Source organism: Bradysia coprophila, unplaced genomic scaffold, assembly GCF_014529535.1.
Source record: "Bradysia coprophila strain Holo2 unplaced genomic scaffold, BU_Bcop_v1 contig_561, whole genome shotgun sequence".
NCBI lineage: Eukaryota > Metazoa > Arthropoda > Insecta > Diptera > Sciaridae > Bradysia > Bradysia coprophila.
The window spans coordinates 1,867,015-1,879,031 of record NW_023503807.1 but is presented as its reverse complement, the minus strand read 5'-3'; the positions used below and the strand labels follow the sequence as shown (position 1 = coordinate 1,879,031).

General features: G+C 34.4%; 1 protein-coding gene and 1 non-coding gene across 2 annotated transcripts in view; one reads left to right on the top strand and one right to left on the bottom strand.

The window, feature by feature from the left end:
• LOC119083203 (out at first protein) overlaps positions 1 to 4,473 on the top strand; it is a 30,852-nt gene extending 26,379 nt beyond the window's left edge. The window contains exon 5 of the mRNA XM_037192868.1: positions 3,732 to 4,473. Within this exon, the coding sequence (XP_037048763.1) occupies positions 3,732 to 4,009 (278 nt within the window). The 3' untranslated portion in view covers positions 4,010 to 4,473. The remainder of the gene's footprint in view (positions 1 to 3,731) is intronic.
• Positions 4,474 to 8,954: 4,481 nt separating this feature from the next.
• Positions 8,955 to 9,027, bottom strand: Trnaa-ggc. The gene has a single exon. It is a non-coding gene; the product is annotated as a tRNA-Ala (tRNA).
• Positions 9,028 to 12,017: the final 2,990 nt, after the last annotated feature.

Here is a 12,017-nt window from a genome sequence, read left to right as displayed (position 1 = left end):
ATGTGAGCTAAATCGTTCTTACATGAAGTACGGTAATTGTCGAATAGTATTTATCTGGGCTCATTGATTGTACCAATTACTTTTATTGGTTTTGGATGAGAAGGAAGTCTCGGATCGACGTCTTCTTATAATATTTTGAAAGCTTGTAAATTAAGACTTCAAAATCCAAAATACCTCATGGGTCCAAGACTACTGGCCCCAGATATAACTTCTAGAATTTTTCGAAGTTTCTTTCTTTTGGTTGTACTTTTAACTCTTTGATAGTTGAGACTGTTGTCTGTCTATAATTGTTAGAGAGACCTGGTGAAGTAGTTGATTGAAAAAAAGGTCCTCTGACCAGTTAGGAATAAGTAAAATTATTTACTGAAATTTACCGGAAAACGTTTTCGGTAAATTTTTGCTAAAATCCAGCAAATATGTAGGTTTCAGAAAACTTTAAGAATTTCCGTAAAAAAATCCCAATAATAGTCCCTGCATCCTGACATTTACAAGTCATAATGGCCAGCATATAATTTTACTGCCTGCCCCATGCGAAAATTGACCATTACACAGCAATTTGCCCCATACGAAAACTATCCATTACATTTTCGGTTCATTTTTTCATTTCAATAAAGGCAAACTCCCAAGTCCATTTTTTTAGCAACCTGCTTCGGTAACTGTTTTTCAACAAGCTTAGTTGTATAAGTCGCCTTCGGCTTGGATATGCAAACTCTATTGGTCGAAAATACAGTCATTGAAGTTTGTAACTGTCCCTTTATCGCAAAAATGTTACCTCATCTGATGAGTTACTTACGCAGCATCCAATGTAAAATACTACTAAGAGGATTAACAATTGTTACGTAACGGCACACATAGCCAATTATTGTTGAGAAAAATGTAATCTGGTCAGGGGGGAGCACTAGAAAAGGAAAATTTCATCAACAGAACTATTTAGCTTGGAAATGTAGGGACTGCTTTAGTTGAAGTCATAAATAATGGATATTTACGTCACAAGGGCGGAAAAGTTGAGTTTCCGCGTGAAGTTTGTTGACCCGAGGCGAAGCCGAGTTCAATAACCACACGAAAACGTGACTTTTTACTTATCGTCCGATTTACGGACAATATGTTACAGGCTGAGGGTACCGAAAAAAATGTTTCTAAAATGTAAAACTGTTTAGTTGAAGTGTTTCATTTCTATTTCAACCATCCCACTTCTCTTACACAATTCTGAGCTCAACATTCTAACGTCATATTTAACTTTCTCTGTTCAAACTTAAGAAATTTCGACCATTGTTTCGATTTTAGCGAAAATTAAATTGTTTTTTCGACGTTCGGTATATCAAAAACCATCGATATAACATACTGTAGATAATGAGACACGAAGAACGAAATTTCGTAAATATAGCACACATACAAGTGCAAAAAATACGAATCACAACACAAAACGAAGAGAAAAAGGAAATTGATAAATGCAGAGTTTCAATTATTTTCAAATATTTGTATGACATTATTTCGCGCGCTTTCTCAAAACGTAAGTTACGTTACACATTAGGGGTGGTCGATTTTTTGTGATCGGAAATGGACCCCTCCAGAAAAAATTCTAGTGGCCCATTGGTACCAAAAAGCCACATACAAACTTTTTTCTTCATCATCTCCGGGTTGCGAAAAATCAAAATTTGAAAATTTTCGAGTAGCCGATTTTTTCCCATTCTAAAAACCACCACGACCAGGTTGAACATTTTTTTCAACCTTAAAACAGCATTTTATCTTTCTATGAGGTCCACTCTAACATATAAAAAAGAAAAAAATTGAAAAACTTTGCTGGCCGAGTTTTTGTGAGTCATCAAGTTTCGCTTAAGTCCGATTTTCCACAATTTTCAATATGAAAAACAAGTTTTTTTTTGCCGAATTATTTATAAACTTGTCTTGCGATAGCTCATTGGAAAGGTATTTCCATAGCGGACGCAGAAATAGAAACATTACCGGGAAAAAAATTAAATTATTTTGAGTTATACCTGTTACAAAGCCTAAAAACAGGCTAAATTTATCAGCAAGGAGAAAATTGACTTTTTAATACAGCAACTTAATGCGATTTTTTGACAGAAATTCATAAATTAGTAGCGAAAAATACGTTTATAACCAAAAGAGTGTAAAAATAGGCAATTTAGAAAATCCAATTTTCTCCTTGCTGATAAATTTAGCCTGTTTTTAGGCTTTGTAACAGGTATAACTCAAAATAATTTAAATTTATTTCCGGTAATGTTTCTATTTCTGCTTCCGCTATGGAAATACCTTTCCGATGAGCTATCGCAAGACAAGTTTATAAATATTTCGGCCAAAAAAAAGGTTTTTTTCATATTGAAAATTGTGGAAAATCGGACTTCGGCGAAACTTGATGACTCACAAAAACTCGGCCAGCAAACTTTTTCAATTTTTTTCTTTTTTATATGTTAGAGTGGACCTCATAGAAAGATAAAATGCTGTTTTAAGGTTGAAAAAAAAGTACAACCTGGTCGTGGTGGTTTTTAGAATGGGAAAAAATCGGCTACTCGGAAATTTTCAAATTTTGATTTTTCGCAACCCGGAGATGATGAAGAAAAAAGTTTGTATGTGGCTTTTTGGTACCTATGGGCCACTAGAATTTTTTCTAGATGGGTCCATTTCCGATCCCACAAAATCGACCACCCCTATTACACATATATTCATGTGATCTTTCCGCATAAAGTTGCTTTGACATTACTTATCCACAATCCACCCTATATTATATCGATGTCAAAAACTTGTATTTCTCATCAAGCCATTGCGACAGTGATACAATGCTGTGAGAAACACTATACCAATTTGTCCACGAAAAATTCTAATGAATCACAATTGAAATGAAACTTCAATTCAGCACTGAACTTCATCACTCGTGGCCAGAAGTTCGGTTAGCTCTACTAAGCTGGACAAATCAATTTGATTTCCCTGTTCGATAGAAAGTTTTCCAATTTGACTATACAAACTGCGAAAAAAATATCCATTTTCATCCATTGGATATGGCTCACATGGCTCACACTTCGTTCGTACACATTTTCCATTTTCAGAATTATCGGAAAAATGTTTTGATTAGGAACAATAACTCTTTTCGGTTTTCCATTGTGTGCTATGCTGATGCTGAAGTTCCCCACATAATAAACATCTGTACCACACACACACACACACACACTATCCGCAGCACTATCAAATGAAGCCATAAAATAAAACCATGCTTCGGCCAACTTGTCGTCTCGTAGCAGTCAGTAGAAACGAACAAAGAAAAAGTAATAAATTTTCTCGACGTTCCAAAATAATTGTGGGACATCTCGTCAATAAAATAATTTATTAACCGACACCAATTCAGTTTTCCATGAACAGTAAATCCTCGTATAAATCCTCTATGCGGGAGTGATTGAGCTGTTCAAATAAATAAATAAATTCCTTCGCAGCCCCAGAGCAAAATTGTGTGATAAACTTCCTGGAACTAAACAAAATTTCTTATTTTCATTTTTCCTTTTACTTCTCGTGTGTCTGTTGAACGATATTTTCTATGTTTCATACTATGTGTATATAGCGGTCGGTATATACCATACACCCACTACGGAAGATATACAAAACTAAACAAACATTTTCACAAAATCAAACGACCATCATCATCATGTACCACAAATAAAAACCAATTTTCGTTTTGTCCGTTTACGTTTACTCTTCTCTCTCTCTCTATGCGGCACAAACAGGTTCATCAATATCAAGTTTAGAATTAGCAACACATTCATTTCCACCCACTTCCCCATCACGTTGTACCGATGTTGGTTTATACGGACCGTGCATTTGCACACTAGAGATGTGCATCGGATGGTATCCGTGCGGTCTGAAGTACTGTAAAGGAAAACCTGAAAATAACAATGGTATCGCAAATAATGCTAAATTCCGGTGCGGTATCAAAACGTGCAGAAAATGTAATCAGTACTCGTACTACGTGAGGCAAAAGCAGCAATGTTTATGGGATGATTGACCAGCAACAAATCAATTGAATCATGAAAACACAATTTTTTCTAGTTTAATTAAATTGTCCGGCACAAATTATTGTTATTGAAGCGATGTCACCGCGTGCACACATCGGCATAACGGTAATTAAAATAAATGATAATAAATGTATTATGATGATTGGCGTGCTGGTCGCATGGATGAGGATGGAGAACGTGCACATCCTATACACAATATACAAAACAAAATGAATTGTATATGATGGACATATGAAGCATTCGATAAACATAGTATTTGATAGACTTGATAGCATGTAAATATGAATCCAATAAGCACACGAACACAAAGAATGGAAAATTTCATTGAAAAACATTTTTTTGTTATGTTTGGTTTGGTGGAGCAAACCAACTCGATGAAAAGCAAACAAGACTGTATCTGTATGTATGTCTACAACATTAATTTAGTTTACCAAATTAAATGGTTAAAAAAAAACGTAATTTTAGTATGACAAGAAAATGCACCACTTTTTAACAATAGTAAAACAAGAACAAATGCGCACCTGGTATTCAGGTCCGAAAAAACAAAAATTCAAAAGGATGCCGATATCTTTACCCGTCGCTGAGGTACCAATTATTATTTTTTAGGAAGGGAGCGGACGGTGATTTGTTCACGCAAAAATGAATCTTGATTTGTGTGTGTAAATTTGGTATGGAAGAAAAATCGTTGCACGAGTAACGGTGCTATAATCCGTGATGTGTGCTATGACGTGTCCATGTTATCAGCCAACACAAGGTTCATTTTACAAATCTAGATTTATTCCAATTGTTTTGATTCATAGAACTAAGGGATGAGTCTTTAATATGACATCTTTGAAATCTTACATTTGAGTATTATTTCACGCCGTAAGTACGCTGACAATTCAAAAGGGAACGTGAGAAGGTCTTCTTACCGCAGCGTCGAGTCGTCCCATTCACCATTCTCATACAAGGAAGCTTTGACATTTATTTTTTTTCGGTCATTTTTCGGGCACCCGTTCACCTAAAATTTAATTTCTAAAGCCGCATGAATGCTTAGAGCTCTAGTGCTAGGGTTTCAATTTTCATCGACATCGACAACGCGACATTGTATTATTGTCAGGTACTCGAGAAGAAGTATATTAAAGTGACTGACACTGTCACATTAAGACTTTGCATATAAAAAGCGTAAATAACTGATTTAGGCTAAAACTGACTGTTACTGGTACGCTGATATTCTTTTCAAAACTTTTCACACGTTTCCTTGTTCATCTCGAATTTTTGTAACTGGAACATCGACCACATAGGTTTGGTTTCTTTGCACCTTGAGACGTACAATTGATAATAATAACCTGCCCTAACAAACCACGAAGGGTTTGGGGGCTAGATCATTTTTCGTCTTTTTTATGATTCCATTTTTGAGACGTTTTTATTACCGAAATATTTTTACTGCGTCAGTGGTAAGGTGTCACTAAGGAGCGAACACCAGTTCTCATAAAAATGACGCAGATGGCTCTACAACGCAACCGTGTGAAAGCTCTAGACTCAACTTCACCAGACTTGAACCGGTTCAATCAGCTTTGTTCTGTTGACGAATCTGACAATCAGTTAAAATCAGTTTCGGTTGAGCTTTGACCTCTCATACTAGCAATTCAAAGCAGACGAGTTAAGAGCGCTCACTCCTTGGCAAATTTCTAGCCTATATTTGTGCGCAGAAATATTCGTTTTTTGATGATTTCTCTGAACCAAAATCTTTTTTTGAAAAAGTAAAACTATTAAAGTATGCAAAAGTGTGTTACTTTTAAAGACAAGATTTGCCAAGGGGTGAGCGCTCTTAGGACCAATAGACCCTTTCCACATTTGTAGCCTACATTTGGGCGGAAAAACATTCGTTTTTTGATGATTTCTGTAAATAAAAATCTTTTTTTTTAAGTAAAACTATTAAAGAACGCAAAAATGTGTTACATTTGAAGGAAAAATTGGTTTGTTGGTGATAGCTTATCCCACTTGGAGAAACCTGTGCAGATTGTGTAAATTTATGTAATCTGCACAGGTTTCTCCAAGAAAATATTTTGGTTCGAAGAAATCATCAAAAAACGAATATTTTCCCGCCTAAATGTAGGCTAGAAATTTGCAAAGGGTCAATTGCAATTATCCACTGTGTTGTTGCGGACACGTGGAATTGGGTATGCCAAAATGGCAAGAACAAAAATGGATTTTCGGACCTGGAAAATCCGTAATAGATTTCAAAATAAAAATTAGTTAAAAGAAATAAATGTAAGCTTGAAAAAAATACGCTTTCGACATGTAGCTGCGGTCAAAATAATGTACATAGTGCACTTCGTTTGTATATGTTGCAAAATAGACAAATAGTAATAATTGATACACCTGTTGCTCAATAGTAAAATCCACTAATTTCTTTTTCTAAAAATTGAATTTATCGAATCTAACTTAAATACATTTTATTACCATCTATATTGCCCCGTTGGTTTCGCGTGATCTAATTTACTAAAAACCATTTTCCTCTACAATACAAATCTGGACAATACGATAGATGAACAGCTATACGTAGATAAAACGGGATTAATTTCCAAAAATGATATTTATTAGTCGTGTTAAAATGAAATATATAAAACTGAACGGAAAAAATAGAGAAACAAAAAAAATGTAAATCGAAAAGTTAAACAGACACTTGTTGAAAAAGATATATTTAAAACCGCTTGCTCTTGTTCTACATAAAATACCTAAACAGTAAATAAACAAAAATTAAAAAAAAAACTGCTTATAACCAACTTCTTTGTAAATAGATAATTCAAACATATGTGGCCTTAGCTTTTCTATAAACATAAGATTAACAGAATAAATAAATTTCATTGTAAAAACATTAAAACATTAAAAAATTTATGAAAACCCAATTAAGCAAATCGATCGACTCTTATTAATTTAACGTTCAATGTATTTTTTTAAGTCTGTATTTTATTCGAATTATGAATCCAAGAAGAGATGTGAAATGAATTATATATTTAAATAAAACAAACATCCAACTAACTCATTCAAATTTAGGGCTGAAAAAATTATAAACAAAAAAAAAATTTCATAATTTTTATAAAACGTAAATTCAACGAGAAATAAATTAAATATTTAAAAGTAAATCTGTCTTTCCATTCGAATTTCACTCTTTTGTCATCATACCAAAAAAATGGGATAGCTTAGCTACGTAAGGCTGAGGTGCCGCATGAATAATCGGTTGACGAAGGGCAATGTAAGATTTCTTATCCCAACAAAAATCTCTTCGAGAAAAGTGTGACGCAGTCTTTGAAGTACAATTTCTAAAATGAATGATAGCGCTAGAGTTGACGCTTTCAGCTTCGTTACGCAAAAATTAAATTTTACACCCAAAATTTTACCAAAAAAATTTAATTTTTGCGTAACGAAGCTGAAAGCGTCAACTCTAGCGCTATCATTCATTTTAGAAATTGTACTTCAAAGACTGCGTCAGACATTTCTCGAAGAGATTTTTGTTGGGATATCAGTCGTTTTAGAAGTGCAGTCAACACTGCTTTTTAGAACAGTTCTAATTCAAAAATTTGACGAAATTCGAAAATTTCACGAAAATCGAAAATTTAACAAAAAATCGTAAAATTTGACAAAAAATCGAAAATTTGACAAAAAATTGAAAAATTTGACGAGAATCGAAAATTTGACGGAATTCAAAAATTTGACGAAAATCAGCTACACCGAAAGTGACCAAATTTTTCGAGCTGCCCAACATACCCTGAAAGTAACCAAATATTTCTTATCGCCCACCATGTAAACCACAATATTCAAAAACTTTGAATTTTGAAATTTCGACAACACTATAACAACACTATCATCACAACACTATCAACACAAAAGGGCTGTACATTTTTATATGAGAGAAATTGTTACGAAAATTAATTAATTAATTCCACAAAATTCTGATTTTTCCTTGGATAATGATGAATAAAACTTAAGTTCTAATGGCTTGACTAAGGTTCCTGCAAAGTTTCATGGAGATTGGCTGCGGATTTTCCGAGATCGAGCATCGATAGATAGATAGAAACATACAGAGTAAGTTGAAAGATTTTGATTGTTTGGAGAATGCCATTTTTCATGTGTTTGAACTGAAAATGACGACTTAGAAAACGCAAAATATCCGGCTCCCGAGCACTTTGGTAGGCGTGTGATAGCTCATTTTCTTTGTATTTCAAGTGAGAATGTTTTAAAAATAATTTGGTTACGATATCATCTTCACCGATTGGCATAGATACTTGGAAGTTTGTTTTCAAATAGAAGATTCACTAAGAATTTTCCGATGATTTTCCGAGAGTTTTCTTTGATTTTACGAAATTTTTCCTGTTTTTGCTGGATTTTCATGGATTTCTAGTTTTCACTTATTTTCAAGGATTTCCCTTTTAAGTTTTGAAGATTTTCCTTTCAAACGTTGACAATTTTCAAGGTTTTCCACGGAGTTTTCAGTTTTCCTAGGTTATTCGTCGATATTGAGGATTTTCTAGTTTTCAAAAATTTTCGAAATTACTTTTCAACTAATTTTTTTACAGAGAGTTTCACAGTTTATCCGCCCTCGATTAGGCATGATCGTTAATTCATTCGATTGATAAAATATCGATTATTTCCTCAGAATCGATTATCGATATTTTCAAAGAATCAACACCAATTTAATGTTTCATCTATAATCGATCGATAAACGGTAAATATCAAACGATAATTCGATAAACTCATAATTTGATATTTATCGATTATTTCCAAAACGTTCAATGAATATCGATTATTTGGAAATTTGACCATTGATGGATGATTCTTTTCGGTGAATATGTGTACCATAATGGTCAGTTAAAGTAACTAGAACTGGTACAATAACTACCAGAAATCGTAAACCGTATAGGAAAAAAAATTAAATTTGAAAAGAAAAATTTGGTTCACGGGTGGGAACCGAACCCACAATCTTCAACTTGCCAGGCTGATGCTCTAACCATTGAGCTACCGTGGACATCTTCATTTCGATCTTAATTTTGAACCGTTCTGAATCGACACTATTCATTCCACATGAATTACCAACGTTACGACATTTACGTATGTATAATGTGTAAATCGCATGTGGAATGAATAACGTCGATTGGATTGTAATTGTTGAAAATCTAACGTCTAAACGTCTTATAATTCTTCCACCGTTCCACCGTAATAACATTAAACGTTGAAACTTCTGAAAAGCGATTGTTTCGAATAGAAAACCTCGGTGGGCACAATTTCTTCAGTACTTCACTCTTCTAAGTATCCATCAAATGTGTCATCGCAGTTTCCAAACAGCATATATAACGGATTCGAAGATCATATGCTTGTTGTTTCGCGAAATGGCGCGTGTAAACTGACATTCAAATTAAAAAAAAAAATCAAAATTCAAAAACATCGTTAAACCACCAACAAGGTAATGATGACATCATTAACTGAGCGACTTTGACTGGCATAAGAAAAACCGTCAAGCGTATGATCTAATCGCTTCATTCGAAATTTTTTGTTTGAAATTACATTTCCACTGATACACACACATGAGACTCAACTACTGAATGTGCCTTCAGTTCGTTGACCCAATACCAAAACGGGAATTGCAAAAAGACGGTCTAGTATTGCAATCCCCATTTAATTCGTGTTTAATTCAATAAATTCAATAATTGCTCATCCTGACCAGTTCTATGGATATATCGAGGAAAATTCATTAAATTCACTGAAAAGTAAAGTAAATAGGCCCTGCAAACAGTTGCGCCTCGTATGAAATGTTTAATGTGTGGATTAATGTATCGAATAAACGAAACATTCATATATCAAACCAGTAGCATGTGTGCTAAAAATTGGTTCATTGTTCAACTCTACGCCACCGTTCACGCTGTCGATAACCGCAAAAATTTATAGTGAAAATTTGCTGGATTTTTTTTTCTGTTAAATAACTTTTCTGTCGTCATAAATTCGTTTGTTCACATTAATCGCATAAATCCATATATATATTCGCCGCGTATTGTGTTTCTATCAGGGGTATAGGTGGAAGACTAGCTAAAATCGATTTTAATCGCTAAACTAACAAATCAACCATATTTTTCGATACCTGAAAAACCATGACCGTTACATAAGCCATATTTCACTAATTTTCCAACTCATTATTCACTAAAAATTTCCGACAACACAGACAAAAAATTTTTCTGCACCTCCAGCAGACATTATATAACATAAAAGCATATGAAAAACAGCTTAGGGATTATTATACCGAAGAAAATAATACAAGCGCAACATCATTGAAATCGCATGTTGGCAAGGTAAGACGGAAAAATACTTCCTGCTTACATTCCATGTAGTTGAACTTTATCGTTTACAATGTCATGAAGGGAAAAACAAGGAAGTTGGTTAGCTGCCTTTTTTTTGAATAACAGTGGCTTCATTGCTTGGGTTACAATATTCATCATCGCGTAATATTTTGCGAATGAAAAGAAGCAACGTAATTAAAATCGTAAATTCACTTCAGGCATATGTTCGTCCAAGTGAACACGGTGCGCTGATAGTTTTTTGTTTTTGCGGCAGTTGTCTGATACCGACTGAAAGTGTCTACAGACAGGGGCACTTTTAAGCTTTTCGAGAAATTACACAGTTTGTTTGTTTTTCGGAAATTTGAAAAGTGTGTAATTACCTTTTTGCGAATACACACTTTTGGAAAAAGTGTGTAATAATTACACACTTTACATAAAAACGGAAAATAATACCCTTCAAACAAAACTATTGTGCAATGACCTCAAAATCGCGCGAGCGATGTTTTGACCTAAGAGTAATTATACCTAGAGAGGAAATTTCGAACAAAATTACGTAAAATATGTGGTCCCAACATAAAATACGAAATGTTTATTGGTATGTGTGTTTGCCCTCTTAATTAAGAGGGCAAATTGAAATATCAATAGCGAAAAAACGTCAAAGCATACATGTGTTGGTGTAAAATTATACGAAATGTGTATCTTATACAAACTGATGTTGGGACCACATTTCGTCGTACAAATTTCCTCTCTAGAGGTATAATTACTCTAAGGTTTTGACCGTATCGAATTTTCCCTCTCTGTTCTGACAGACAATTTGCAGTAATTGTACCGGAGAACACTGTTGGTACAAGCCAGATCGAAATATTACTGTGCGAATAAACGAAACTCTTAATCTGGACATGCTACTCGATGGCACGTTCTCATTTGTTCAACTAAGATATGATCGAGCGATCGTAATTGTAAGTCTCTCTCTTATCTGACAGTCACACTCGAACATTTCGAAAATTGATGAAGTAATTTCTTGGTGAAGCTGAGAGAAATCTTGACTGAAATTTCCTTCGGAAACCACATGCCCATTAAGCTTGTAAATTTTTTCCCTAATCCGGTCTCAGCTTCTGAAAGACTATCTATGAAATCCCTCTCCCATTCTCCCATTCTATCAGATCGATGATTTTTTTTACAGTTTTCTGAATTTGTAGTTGGATGTGGAAAATCGTCAAGGAATTGCTCATAAAAGATTTTGTGAATCGTTTGTAAATTAAGGACGGTTGATTTATGATGATTTTAGGTCAAGTAAAAGTTGGAAATGGGTGCGAACTCGATTTAGAGCATTTTTAAAGAAAGTAAAAGTTGGAAAGAGGTGCGAACACAATTTTGTAAATAGTCATTTGTGTACCTGTTTTGGACGATTGATTTTAGGCAATTTCGCGGATTGTAGGCCGAACGAAGTGAGGTCTACAAGCGAAAGTGCCTTAAATCAACCGTCCCAAACAGGTGCACATGTGAGTTTTCATGCAGAGGGCCGGAAACCCGAGAAAATTCGAAAAATTGCCCTCATTTTCGGCCCCGAAGCATGAAAAGAAAAATTCCCTCAGTCTTTGTTAACATTTCGTAAAAGGAAAATTTAGTTTTCATGTGTCGGGGCCGAAAATGAGGGAGTTTCGAGATTTTTCTCGGGTTTTCGACC